This window comes from Triticum urartu, chromosome 5A, assembly GCF_056163025.1.
Source record: "Triticum urartu cultivar PI428250 chromosome 5A, HENAU_Tu73, whole genome shotgun sequence".
Classification (NCBI taxonomy): domain Eukaryota; kingdom Viridiplantae; phylum Streptophyta; class Magnoliopsida; order Poales; family Poaceae; genus Triticum; species Triticum urartu.
This window is the reverse complement of record NC_141877.1, coordinates 470,220,238-470,234,997: the sequence shown is the minus strand read 5'-3', so window position 1 is coordinate 470,234,997 and position 14,760 is coordinate 470,220,238. Positions and strand designations below refer to the sequence as shown.

The following is a 14,760-nucleotide window of genomic DNA, read 5'->3' as shown; positions in this document are numbered from 1 at the left end:
GTAGATATTCCAAAGTTCCTTCAATTACTTGTAATTTTCTAAGGCATGTGAGGTTCCCCACAAAGTAGGGCTGCATTGCTTTTTTGGCGATAATTAATCCAAACAAGTTGATAGGGATTGCAGGAGGAGACATCTTCCCCTTTCTTGGGCATCTTCATTAAGGGACGAAACCGAACAACGCCTTCCCTACTCCCGTCAAATATTAGATGAGGGCATTTACGAATGGTTATCTTTCTGATATTCAACGGAAGGTGCACGACTCTGTCTACATCTGAGCTTGGCCATGCATCATCTACATATCCTGATGAGGAAGCCTCGAAAGCTGAGATAAAGTTTGATTGAACCTTTCCTTCATCTTCTATCTTTAACTATTTCAACTGCGAGCAGTCATACAAATTCAATTCCTTTAGGGATAGCGAATGTCGCAGCATCGGAGGTAGCCACTTCCTTGTTATTCCGCAATCTCCAATACAAAGACTTTGAAGAGATGGGAGAGCAGCCTCATTTGCAATTATCATGTCTACATGGGTCTGCTCTGGCACAACATCTGAAGAGAAAAGTTCTCTACATTACCATATTTTCAAACTCTTCACAGAGATAAGCTGACTTAAACCTTTGAAAGAAATAGATGTCATGCTTTTGCACGACAATATCTTCAAGTATTTTATATCCTTAAGATTATTGAATGCCAAAATTTTGTCATCGAGTGCCATCATCTCACGGGGAAGTCCATATCCGCAAAGCTTTAATGTTTCCATGGAAGATCCCTACATTGACATGATTGTTGAAGCACTAGTGCTTATTAGAGTAGTTTAGAATATGTGGCTGAAGGCGAAAGGGGGTTCTGTAGTTTCAGACGAGGACAACCGACCATCATGAGTTTCCTTGGGCTGGGCAACCATGACTTATATTTAGTTTTGCAGTTATAACCTTTCTAAAACAAATCAAACACCTCCAGTGCAGAGCACCTCCAAATCTCCAACACCCTTAAATTAGACTTCATGTCCCCCACAGAAGTACTGAAACATCTCTGTAAATCTGGCATTCCATCTAAAACCAGCTCCTGCAATGGTGTAACCAAGATTCTCTTACTCTGTGCATGTTGCTCAACGTCAACCTTTTAAGAAACTGAAGAATTCTAGAGATGGAAGTATTCCCCATTCTCTGCAATTCTCTAGATGAACCGTATGCAATGGCGTAAAGAAAGCAACATCCAATACTTGAAGATGAAAGTTTTTGCAAAAACATGAGGCAAAGCCTTCTTCTCAGTATGACCATCCTGAATTTTTAGATACTGAAGATTTGTAGGATATGCCAAGCTATAGAGAAAGGAATTAAAATCAGGAGTTGTTGTAGAGATTTGCAGCAGACGCAGATTATGTGCTTTTTCAAAGACATCTTGGAATGCTTTGAAGAAAAAGGAGTCATATTCCCAATTAACACCAATGTCCTTAGCTCTCTCACCAATGTCCCCAAGTCAGTAAGATAGTATCATCGCTTCTCCTCCAAACTCTTATTTCAATGGTGACGTTTCAAAAATCAGTAATTGTAGGGCAATATAAAACAATATGAGAAGCATTTACACTTAACTATTCGGCAAATTAACAATTTTCTCTTACAATTTTCCTATATAATCCTAAGTTTACTATGAATGGGATCGATATGTTGGCATCGTATCTACAATGACGATCCAAACATTTTTCTCAAAGCGAGTTAAAAGATATAACATTTGTACTAAATTTTCATACTTACTTTGATTTTATTATATAAAATTATAAAGCTAAATATTGTATTTTAATTTATATTTATTCACAAGTAATGGTAACATTTTGATATAAATTTCTAACATCTACCATTGAAAGATGCACCACACACACCATACTAAACGTAAATTGTATCATGTAGCCACAAAGTTTTTTTGTGTTGGAACCCTTAAACCCTAAAAATAATAAGAATGAAATCTCATAGTGTCGTCGATTATTGTATGAAATTCACGTCAAATTATAGTGTATGTATGTGCGCATGGTGCATATTTTAATATTCTTATATATCTCGAGACAGATACATAAAGCATACAATTTTACAAATATCCCAAGAGTGGTTTCTGGTGTAATAGCCACACACAAATAGTATATAGTATATAATGTTTTTATGAAGATATTATCACCTAATAGCTGGCATTATGCTTTAGCTGTGATCGAATGTGGTTTACATGTTCATCTTGGTTCAATATTATGTTGGGCAACTTGTGTCTGAATTGAGTTTGTTATCGAAATGTGATTGATTTTAATAACAAATCACATACAAAATTGGAAGTGCACTTAGTACCTAATGATATTTTGGTGTTGATGATAATGTGGTTAGTGAGACTAATGTCGGCTATTAAGTTTATCTCGGGACATTGGTCTCTTGATGTATATGGAGTTGGTTGACCCCCACTTCAAAAAGGAAATGGGTGTCGGTTCTTCCGAAGACTCGAATGTTTTATTGTTTTCTTTGGAGTCATAGGATAACCACACTATTAAAAGGAGTTGAGGTGATTGCATAAGAATGGGGATCATGGAAAACATATATACCAAGGCATCACATTCTTACCTCAAAGATAATTGATTAAAACCCTCCTAAAGTGACTGGACGAACATTTTCTAAAAGTTGTGTGAACATTATTTTTACACTGCATAAACATTTTTTAAATTCATGATGAACATTTTTTAAAAAATTAGCTAATAAAATATATTTCAAGTATTTCAAAAATATAAACAAAAATACAAAAGAACCAAAAAGAAAAACCAGACAAAGCAAATAACAAGCAAATGAAGCAATGTGGTGCTGGGCCGGCAGAATAGCTTGTCGCTTGAGGGGAGGGGATGCTCGCATTGGCAAGTCCAAAATGCGAGAGCAACTAATTAACGAGCGCTCCTTCGGGAGCCTCACAACAATCAGCGCCACTTGGTGCGCTCTCAGTCGCCCGTCACGTGTCGCGCTCTGGGCGCTCCCTCTAGATTTTATTTTTTTATTTTTCCGCACGCGTTTTCGGCTTTTTAAACGTTTTTTTGACATTTCAGTTTTTCTTAACTTTTGGACAAAAAACAATTTCGGAAAAAAATTGCGCGAAAAAGCGTTTTTTTTCTTTCGCGAGTGCCATGGTTTTGCTTCCGCGAGAGGCACGGTTTTACTTTCGCGAGAGTCACTGCCGTGCCTCTCGAAAACGAAAAAAATGCGTTTTCTGTTTTTTTTTCCTTCCACGAGAGGCACGGTTTTGCTTCCGAGAGAGGCATGATTGTGCTTTCGCGAGAGGCACGGCTGTGCCTCTCGGAAACGGAAAAAGAAAACATGTTTTCAAAAAAAAATTCTTCCGAGAGAGGCACGGTTTTGATTCCGCGAGAAGCACGGTTGTGCTTTCACGAGAGGCACGGCCGTGCCTCTCGGAAAGAAAAAAATGCATTTTCTTTTTTTTCTTTCGGGAGAGGCACGGTTTTGCTTCTGCGAGAGGCAGTGTTGTGCTTTCGCGAGAGGCACGGCCGTGCCTCCTCGGAAACGAAAAAAAATGCGTTTTCTCTTTTCTTTTCCTTCCGTAAGAGGCACAGTTTTGCTTCCGCGAGAGGCACGGTTGTGATTTTGCGAGAGGCACGGGTGTGCCTCTTTTGGAAAGGGAAAAAACCCATGCTCCGGTTCGGTTTATTCGTCCAGTTTTTTTCATGAAAATAAATTCGTTAAAACCTATTAACATGGGATCTTGTTTTAAAGATCTCGACGCGAGAAATCCAAGGATAAAAATGGTTCGAGATTTGGACGCATGGTTTAAGCGATAAAATGTTTTGAATAAACAAATCTACGAAAAAGAGAAAACTTCCAGGTTGTGGCAAGTGGCGCACATGCAGGCGTCACTTGTCGCAACCTGGGAAGGCAGGAGTGATCTTTGCGAAGAGTACTCTTTAACTAGAGATTCCGCCAAGATGCCTGCACACATCGAATGGATAGGGCGGCGCCCACATGCGAGGAAAATTGGATCCGCCCAATTTGGCGTTTGCTAACCTGCTGAAGAATTCTTTTTGGTTTTCCCCTGTTGTTTTTTTCCTACTATTTCATTCGTTGCATTGCTGCAATGTTCTTTTTTCTTTCTATTGTGGCTTTTGTTTCATTTTTTCCTGCTGTTTCGTTTGTGGTGTCATTCCAGGATCTTTATTCAGTTTTTTGTTGTGCATTTCGTGTCCCTTTTGTTGGTTTTTGGTTTTTCCTTCCAGTTCTTTCTTACCTTTTTCTTTTTTCGTTAGCATTTTATTTCTTAATACACAATGGCCATTTTCAAAACATGACAAAAATTATTTTAATAAATGAAAAATATTTATATTTCTATTAAACATGATGAACATTCTTTATTACATGGAGGACTTCTTAAATATAAATACAGATATTTTTTAAGTACAGGGTGAACATTCTTAATATACGCCGAACTTTTTTAATATACAGTGAACATTTTTAAACCTGTGTTGAACATTTTCAAATACATTAACCATTTGCAGTCCATGTTAAATATTTTTAAATAAACACATTCATTTTGGACTATTTATAAAAAGCAGAAAACAACAAAATAACCACTATATAGGGTTTCCTGGCTACATAAACATAGGTTGGCATGTTACTGGTCAGCCCTTTGTGCCTCGCTTCAAGCGTAGCATGTAGATTTGATGCCAACAGGTCTCAACTAGGAGCTCTTGCTCGCTGCGAGTGAGACAAAGCCCCTCCTGGAAAAACTATTTGGCACGTGTTAACCAGCAAGCGAGCGAGAGCTTCTAGTTGACACGTGCCAAATAGAACTATGTACGCTAGTTCTATATGGGCTGTCCACGTGGGCTTTTCCCCCAACGTTTTTGGACAGTTTCTTATGGTTTTCTGGAAAGGGTTAATTATTTTATATTTAAATTTCTAGCTTTCTAAAATTAATAATCATTTTTAAAATTCATGAAGTTTGCAAATTCATGAATGTTTTTCAATTTCACAAGCTTTCAGAGAATACATGATCATTTTTAATTTTGTTTTGTAATCAGTGTACACTTATTTTGGATTCCTTTCATTTTTTTGAACAAATGAATTTTTTAAATTTTTGCAAACATTTTTTAAAAAGTAAAAGGTCAACCAGCAAGCAAACCTAGGGGTTGTCTGGTTGCTGCCCTGAGAGAAATCTGCCTGGCCAGGAATAAGCCAGGCAATTCCCTGGACCTTGTTTGGTCGATGCCTCAGGACAATTCGACCAGCCTGACATAAGCATGTCCAACATGTAATTAGTTGGAGTAAGGCCACCAAAATCGAGGTATGACTTAGGCAGATCAATCAGTGTGTGCCCTGTCGGGCGCTCATTTTTTCAGGCAGATTGCTTACATAGTGAAGCAAACAGTACCATAGTACCGAAAATGCTAAACCTACGTAAACTATTACGTGAAGTTACGAAACCTTCTTCCCCACGTATTAAACATTCCCCCCTGATTTTCAGGGTGGGCCCCGCGCCTCATTAAGCCCAATTAAACGTTGCCACCTCATATTCAGCACGTAAACTCACGTAAGATTACGTGGATGTAGCAAAGCTTACCATAGTAAACTGGAGCGGACGAAGGAGTCAGCTAACGCAATCCAGGGTGCCTAAATCGTTGGCAGGCGCTCTGTATGGCAATATTTTTTTAGGGAAACGCCCGACTTTAGTAAATCTCAATAAAAAAGTTTTACATAATCCGATGAATTAAAGAGCCAGAAATAAAAGCGAGAGCATTCTTAGCTATGTTAACGTCCCTTCGTTCATGGTAGAAATTAACATGCTCCGTCTCGTTCTGCACGAGCTTGATTTCGTTAATGATGCTGTGTTAGCACCCGAAGCTTGGTTGTAGTAATCACTGTTCAAGATATCTTCCGATATTCCGATAAATCGGCCGATTTATCGCTTACCGCTGTCTGACCGATAAGATAAATTGGCTGATAAATCAGCCGATATGGCGATATATCGGCCGATATATCGATAAAATAGTTGATTTACTCCATATCTTGGGTCGACCGATAAGTTCCTGATAAGCGATATCCCCACATTGGTAGTAACTGAGGCCAGGCTGTATGCAAAGGTGCCCAAATGGGCCGATCCTGGTGCGCTGGCCGATAGCCCACATGCCCGGCCTGGGCCTAGCCCGACATGTTTTATAATTGGGTCATGCCAGAACATGGCCCACCTAGGCATGTGCCTAGGCTCAGAGGCTGGGCACAATTGTCGGCACGACACGACCCATTCACTTATTATTATTATTTTGTCTAAAAAACTTTTTATTATTTTTTTAAGATTTTTTGAATATTTTTTTTTGAGAATCGATTTTTTTGAATATATATTAGCCCCCAAAACAACCCAAATCATGTGTGGGTTGGTGGGCTAAACATGCCGATGGGCTGGCCCATTTCCTTTTTGTGCCGTGTCTGGGCTAGGGAGCGCGGCACGAGTGCCGGCCCGGCACGGCCTGTGTATTAGGAGTGTCTGGGTGGGCTGTGCCTTGCATGGCCTGTCTAGGATGGGCTGGGCCGTGTGGTCCATCTGGCCAGGTTTGGGCTTATATGGGCCGTTAGTCAGGGCCTGCCTGATGGGAGCCGACACGCACCCGTCTCTTGGTCTCATCCCTTCTTTCCACTAACCCTAAAAAAAACCCTTCTTTCCACTGTCGCCGCACTCGTCCCCGCACCGCCGTCGTCCACCGTCCTCCCGTCTCCGCCGCGACGCCACCCCGTCAGGTCTCTCTCCCTCTCCCTCTATAGAACCACCTACTAGAACCCTATCCATCTTCCTTCTCGTAGCCGCAGCCGCAGTCGCGCGCGCGGGGCGGGGCTCGCTTCGCTTCCTTCTGGATCGGCTGTGGGTTCGCTGGGGGGTGGATTGTGTTTGGAACTCCAGCAGGTTCGATTTTGGCTGAGTTTGAGCTCTAATTTATGGGTATGAACCAGATTTGTTTCTTTCGTTTAGGCATCGGTAGCTGCGTTGTGGTCGTCTAAATGAGGTGCCCTGAAGCCTGAAGCGGGCCTCCAGCTTCGGCACCGGCGAGAGACATGGCGGCGGCGGCGGCGAAGGAGGCGGACATGAAGAAGATGGAGCTTATGAAGGAGGTAGTAGGGCTATCTGTCATCCCCTGATGGATGTTTCTCTACACCTTGTGCGCCTTGCAGTCCTTTGGATTTGTTCATTCGCCAACGGTAAAAGATAGATAATCTGCATGTGTTATTTGGTTCAGGTAAGAGCGCACCAAGTGGCAATCGGCGAGCTCAACAGCCTGCCTCCATCCAGGGTAAGTATCCCTCCTCCTCGGGGACCCGGGTGAACTCTTTTACGATAGATTGCTGAATGAATATGGGCGATGGTCAATTTGGGCTGTTTTAGTGTGATGACTTGATAGTTGCTAGGTAGTAGCAACTGACCACTTGCCACTTGTCTGATGCGCAGGCCGCGTACCAGAAGACCTGCAACATCTTCTTCCGCAAGGACATCAAATCCGCCGTCGCATCCCAACAGAGTATGATCGATGCTCATCTCATCGCTTTTGTTGTTGTTTTATGTGTGCATCACTCATGGTGATAACATGATTCTTCTCTCTCCAATTTCTTATTCAGAGCAACTTGATACTGCAAAGGCGAAGCTGCAGAAGCTGGATCAGGCATCATGAAGGTTCACCGCAGAGATTTGAAATTGCAGCTGCAACTATGCTGATTCATCCACCTCCATGAATCGATCCTCTCTAATCAAGTGTCTTAGTAGTGCTAGACAACATGCAACTTTTATATATAGCTTTCCGTGTAACAGTTGTGTCGTTTCAAGCTGGTTGCTAGTTATGGGTGCGAGACAAATCATTTCCTTATGAACATGGAGACTGGATATGGGACTGTAGCGCCATCGTGCTGTGCTTTGACAATTACTCCCTCTGTAAACTCATATAAGGTCTTTCAGATCACTTGTGTGGTGAATTACTAAATTCAGGTGGAGTCTTGTGTGGGACTTGTCATTCGGTTTAGTGCTGTTAACTAATGTTTCATTCCACCATCCGATTGCTGGTGCACTGCTGTTGATGGATGTGATGAACCAAAGCAATGTTTCTCTTTTTAATATTCTGGATGGATGTTGTCGTTGGATTATAGTTTCTCCTCCGTTTCCCAGGAGGAGAGGATGTTTCCATTTCTTTTAGCAAGGTTGATGGATAGATGAAAAAAGGAAGGGAAGTTGGTCCATTAATGTCAATTATTTATGATGCGAATCCGATGTTAAATGTTGGTGCTGTCTGGAAGACTAAAAGTGGTGAACTACAAAGCTGGTAGTGACTCTGAAACATGTGATCGAGCTGTTTCGGTAAATTATTGTGCAGTACTCATCTGATAAGAGAGGCAAGAGTGCTGGGGACGATAAGATCTGCTGAGCTTTAGCGCTGAATTTTTTGGGACTAATGAGTCGTGTGAGCAAAGAGAAGCTCCTCAGAGATGAATTGTACCTTTGTCTCTCTGCAAACTGGCCTGACCAACTTGCACTTCTATTGACAGGTTAGTTCTTATGTATGCGTGTAAGCTGCTAGCAAACTTTTTTACACAGCTAAACCGTCATGTACGCTTGCGGCTCACCACTTGACATAAAGGAAGCATTCTTCCCAACATAAAAATGGTTACACAGACAACATGTATAACCTTTTCTGTTTTGCAGGTAAATATGAATAACCTATACGGACGCATTCTTCTGAAATGGTAACAAAACAACATCTAACAAGATGATGAGGTTCAAGAACTACGTTGTCAACAACAACAACAACAAAAAAGGTCGAAGAATAACTACATCGAAACTGCTTGCACCCAGAAGTAATGGCAAGTCAGATCACCATGGATGATAGAAGTGATGTTCAGTTACAGAGTTATTGCCCAAGGCGAAAACAAGGAAAAAGTTACACATGAACTGAAAACTCAGGACGACAAACCAATACCAGAATACAAACAAATGCACTGACAATAGGCCAACAAGTTGAGACTACTCACTGACACATGCCCCTGCATCCTCCTTTGATGCATAGAAGGTTCGGAAAACGGTCAAGCAAGCAGTGTGTCGACATAGCTCGTCCATTACGCCTTCAAAATGGGGTTATTTGTAGTATTACCAGTGAGCATACAGGCTGGTTGCTTGCCTTGCCTGAACCCTGAACATGGAACGGAGACAAGCAGAAACTTGTCCTGTCGGAGGAGACGGGCGGGTTCAGAATGCACGTCCTCTGGAAAGGCTATCCCGAATTTCTGACGCGGGGGGGGGGGGGGGGGGGGGATATACGAGTTCGATCAATCCTAGCATGTTGGAATTCCTGTCCCAGCATCTCTGGATCTGTCTTCTGAATGCAGTCAAAGAACTGAAAAATAATCATCTTGTTTTTAGCTCAGAACATGTGGTGAATAATAAACAGAGACGAAAAAAACGCAGGTTTACCTGTTGAAGATTTCAGATTTCAGATATGGCAGCAGGATAGTAGGTAGGCTTTCCCGACATGGCAGCATAAACCCCCAGTTTGTTTTCTGAAATCCCGGCAACTAGAGCAGAGAGGTACTGATTATCGAGACGTCAAAATCAAGATGGCCACATGGGTATGAGGTTTTGATTATCAACTGACCTCCCAGCGTTATCTATCTTCTGCGTGCAGCCAAGAAACCTGAGAAACAATCACCTTTTTTTTAATTCAAAACATGAGATGGATAATGAACAACGAAGGTTTACCTTTTGGAGCTTTCATTTTATTTTATATGACAGCGAAAATACCAGGCTTTTCCGGCAGCATGAATCCCCTTTTCGGACCCAACGAGTGGAGAACAAAATATTGAGATTGCGAGTATGAGACGCCATTATCATGACCGCGTGAGGACGAGGTTCTGAAGTGAAACCGAACCTGTTCATATCACAAGAAAAATACGTTAAGCATTTTCCCTCCCAACCAAATATAATAACTAATGTAATAGGTGATCCAGGACAGGGATGGCCTGGGCAATCCCTCCAGTAGCATATAGGTATTTAGTCCCAAAACAAACTGGGCATGTATGGTAGAAGTATACCTTAGAAAGTTACTCAGCGATCAGTTCACATAGCACCCATCAATTTCGACCTCTAGCTTGCTTGTTGCAAGGTGGAAGGCCCTCCTTCGGAAGCCCTGAGATGCTATTACAACATGTGATCTTCAACGTATTGAGGGAATGGAGGCCATGCAGGCCTGCAGGAAGATGTACGAGATCCTCACATTCAACAAAGCAGAGCTCTTGCAGGGACCTGAGGAGCAGAAGCGCTCTCTCTTGCTCATCTGTTAGCCTCGTTGATTCCAATTCAATAAGCATTAGGCTTCGGAGGCAGGTGAGGCCCTTGCAGAATGACGTGTTAAGGGGAGACAAATCATGGACCTCGAGACTTTCCAGTGCAGGGAATAACTCATAGCTATGACTTGAAATTCCCTCAGTTGGCTCATAACTCTTCAACGGGGTAAGGGAACCCAAGGCAGGGGAATAGAGTATTTTCAAATGCTTGAGGTTCACGAGGGATCGCAAGCCCTCTAGTGAGACGAGTGAACTGCAGTACTGAATTTCCAAATGTTCCAGCGCCGTGCACGAATGTAGCTGTAGAGATTCCATGCTTGAGTTCACAAGTAATACCAAAGACCTGAGTGTTCCAAGCGCCTGTGTGCCCTCTATAGCGACGAGCAGATGACAATTTTCAACTTCCAATTCTTCTAACGCCGTACAGAATCCACCTGTAAATATTCCAAACTTCCTTCATTTAATTCCAATTTTCTGAGGCACGTGGGATTTCCCACAAAGCAGGGCCGCATTGTCTTTTGGGGACAACCAGTCCAAACAAGTTGATCGAGTGATTGTGGGAGGAGACATCTTCCCTTCTCTTGGGCATCTTCATCAAGGGAGGTAAATCCAACCAAATCTTCCCTACTCCCCTCAAATATTAGATGAGGGCATTTACCAATGGTTATCTTTGTGAGATTCAGCGGAATGTGCACGACTCCGTCAGCATCTGAGCTTGGCCATGCATCATTTACATATCCTGATGACGAAGCCTCGGAAGCTGACATAAAGTTTGATTGGACCTTTCCTTCCTCTTCTATCTTTAGCTATTTCAACTGCGGACATTCATATAAAGTCAATTCCTTCAGGGCCGGTGAATGTCGTAGCATCAGAGATAGCCACTTCCCTGTTATTCCACAATCTCTAATATAAAGACTTTCAAGAGATGGGAGAGCATCCTCATTTGCAGGCACAACATCTGAAGATAAAAGTTCTCTGCAGTACTCTATTTTCAAACTCTTTAAAGAGATGAGTTGACTTAAACCTTTGAATGAAATAGATGTCATGCTTTTGCCCGACAATATCTCCAAGTATTTTCTCATTGACTGCCATCATCTCACTTGGAAGTCCATATCCATAAAGCTTTAATGTTTCCATGGAAAGTCCCTCCATTGACATAATTGTTGAAACACTAGTGATTATTAGTTTAGAAAGTGTGGCTGAAGGCGGAAGAGGGGTCTGTACTTGCAAACGAGGACAACCGACCATAATGAGTTTCCTCAGGCTGGGCACGGTGACTTAAGCTCTGTTTCGTAGTTATAACCTTTCTGAAAGAAATCAAACACCTCAAGTGCAGAGCAACTCCAGATCTCCAGCAACCTTAAACTAGACTTTATATTCCCCACAGAAGTACAGGAACATATATGTAAATCTGGCATTCGATCTAAAACCAGTTCCTCCAATGGCGGAACTAATACTACTCTTACTCTCCGCATGTTGCTCAGCTTCAACCTTTTAAGAAACCGAAGCATTTCCAGAGATGGAAGTATTATCCATTCTCCACAATCCTCTAGATGAACCGTATGCAATGCATTAAAGAAAGCAACATCCAATACTTGAAGATGGAAGAACTTGCTCAAAACACGAGGCAAAGCCTTCTGCTCAGTATGACCATCCTGAATTTTTAGATACCGAAGATGTGTAGGATTTGCCAAGCTACACAGAAAAGAATTAAAATCAGGAGATGTTGCAGACATTTGCAGCAGACGCAGATTATGTGCTTCTTCAAAGACATCTTGGAATGCTTTGAAGAAAAAGGAGTCATATTCCCCAATTAACACTAATGTTCTCAGTTTTCTCACTGATGCGACTATACTTTGTAATGAAAGTTCAAACCACTCAATACGAGGTATATTCCCAGTCTGATCATCCCTCTGATATACAAAATCGGTTATTATGGACAAATGGTGTACAGTTGGCAAAATTTCATTGCATTGCAAACCATCCAAAGCTGCACACTCTGTTCTTGAAACTAGCCTTGCAAAATCATGCATCAGGACGCAAATGGCATAGTAAGTTTGACATTGAAGTTCAACCTGCTCAAACAAGCCCCGGTTCACCAAGTCAGTAAAATAGTACCGTCCCATATCCTCCAAACTCTTACTTGAATGATCACGCTTCACAAATCCATGTGAAATCCAAAGACGAACTAGATCCTCAGCAAGAAATCCATAACCGTAGGGGAATATAGAACAATATGAGAAGCATTGCCCTACAGGGTAGGGCAAGTCATCATAGGAAAGCTTCAAGGCAGACATAATACCACCAGTGTGTTGTAGGGATTTCCAATCTTCAGTCTTCAGAATGTTATTCCAATGATCCACAGTAAGATGATGTCTTAATAGTGCCCCAATAGTTTGTGTTGCTAATGGGTTTCCTTTCAACCATCCTGCTATTTTCTGTCCTAAGTCACCTAGACTTGCTTGCTCTTTGTAATTCTCATCACCAAATGCACATGTTTTGAACATTGGCCAAAAATCACCATTTTTCAAACCATCCAAGTTAATTGGTCCAGTTGTACCTCTATTTTTGGCAAGAAACGGTTTTCTTGTTGTCAGAACTATCATATTGCCAGTTGCACCATCAGAACTGAACGGAGCTAACAATTTGTTCCATCGGCCATCATCCATGCCTTCCCAGAGATCATCTAAAATAAGTAGAACCCTCTTTGATTTAATATGATCCTTCAAGACCTCCTGAAGCTTGGAAAAGCTGCATATGCCATCATGTGTTTCTTGGGAGACGTGATCTAACATCTCTCTTGTGAGTCTCATTTCATCAAATTTATTAGACACCCAAATCCATATCTTGTGATCAAATTGGCTTTCCACAGCTGGATCATTGTATACAAGCTGAGCAAGAGCTGTCTTCCCAACTCCTCCGATGCCTACAATAGGCAGAACAGTTAAACCGACAGTTGCTTTGTGTTCTTTATCAGTGATTTGATGGATCTCTTCTCTTCGTCTCTCCCATACACTTTCCCTTGAACAAGACTTGCTGTTCTTCTACATGGATCGGAGATTGTACTCTGACAGACATTTGAAATTGCACCATCGGACCCAAGTATGTTGAGAAGCCTTGTGATAGCCTCTCGTCCATCTTGCAGCTGACAAGTAATGTCATGTATCCTTTCGGAAAATTCTTCCTTTGTTCCACCCGTTTGGGTTAGCTGTGGTGATGTGTGTTGACTCGTGACCGGTTCTCATCCTTTCTCTGCTGAACGAATTGCCAGTTGCAACGGGCATAGGAACTGTAGTAGCATCAGTGGTGCTGAAATAAGAAATAGATCATGGATCGGCAGTGACAACCTTGATACGCTCTTAAGCTGATGCACAAAAGAAGGGACTAATAAACTAATATCGATCTCATGCCCAGCTTCGAATTAATTCGTAACGACGGGAGCCTGCGAAAAACCCCCAAAGGGATCCCCTTCCCCCTCCCACATCGCTCCCGCGAGCGCCGGGGGGGAAACCCTAGCCGCCGGCCCAGGGCCCTCCTTCCCCTCCTCCTTTCCTCGCCGCCGCCATGGCGAGCTGACGGGCAAAGCCTGGCCAGCATCGACGACGGCGGGGCGTTCTCCTTCCCCTGCTCGGTTCCTGGTGGCGCGGGCCGTCGGAGTCGGGCGGGCGGCGTGGCACGGGCACGGGGCGTGAAGGCGCGGTGGCAACAGCTGGCGACGGAGGCGCGGACTGCTTGCGGCCGTGCGAAGGGGCTGTGGGCGTTGGGGGCGTTGGGGGCGGCGCGCGGTTCCTCCTCTCGGTCGGGGTGGTTCGGATCTGGCGCGCGGGCTCGCGGCTCTGCTTCCGGTGACGGCTGGGCTGGGCCCTGGCGCGCGTGGAGGCGGGGTCTGGGCCTTCTCTGCCTGGCCCCCTGGTGGTGGTGCCCCTGCGGTCCTCCGGTCAGGTCCGGCCAGCCCTGGTCTGGTTTCCCAGCCCTGCGGACCTCGAGACTTTCCAGTGCGTGGAATAACTCATAGTTGTGGCTTGAAATTCCCTCAATTGGCCCATAACTCTCCGATGAGGTAAGGGAACCCAAGGCAGGGGAACCGAGTATTTCCAAATGCTTAAGGTTCAGGAGGGATCGCAAGCCCTCTAGTGAGACGAGCGAACTGCGGTAATGAATTTCCAAACATTCCAACGTCATGCACCAATGCAGTTGTAGAGATTCCATGCTTGAGTTCACAAATAATACCAAAGACCCGAGGGATCCAAGCAATCGTATGCCCTCTATAGCGACGACAAATGGCAATTTTCAATTGCCAGTACTTCTAACGACGTACAGGAATCCATCTGTAGGTATGCCAAACTTCCTTCAATCACTTCTAATTTTCTGCGCGTGAGGTTCCCCACAAAACAGGGTCGTAGTGTTTTTTTGGGGATAATA

The 14,760-nt window shown here is 43.2% G+C and overlaps 1 protein-coding gene and 1 pseudogene across 3 annotated transcripts; one reads left to right on the top strand and one right to left on the bottom strand.

Moving 5' to 3' along the window:
* Positions 1–6,624: 6,624 nt before the first annotated feature.
* LOC125509829 (uncharacterized) lies at positions 6,625–8,053 on the top strand. 3 transcript variants are annotated; one of them, XM_048674852.2, is made up of 5 exons: positions 6,625–6,759; positions 6,989–7,128; positions 7,254–7,307; positions 7,463–7,532; positions 7,630–8,053. In XM_048674852.2, exons 2-5 carry the CDS (start codon positions 7,072–7,074, stop codon positions 7,680–7,682), a joined length of 234 nt encoding a protein of 77 aa, XP_048530809.1. In that variant the 5' UTR covers positions 6,625–6,759; positions 6,989–7,071; the 3' UTR covers positions 7,683–8,053. The 3 variants fall into 3 exon arrangements, with proteins under 3 accessions (XP_048530809.1, XP_048530810.1, XP_048530811.1); XM_048674853.2 differs by having other exon boundaries at positions 6,676–6,922; XM_048674854.2 differs by lacking the exon at positions 6,625–6,759 and having other exon boundaries at positions 6,970–7,128.
* A 2,072-nt stretch (positions 8,054–10,125) lies between these two features.
* On the bottom strand, positions 10,126–14,520 carry LOC125507142 (putative disease resistance RPP8-like protein 2; annotated as a pseudogene).
* Positions 14,521–14,760: the final 240 nt, after the last annotated feature.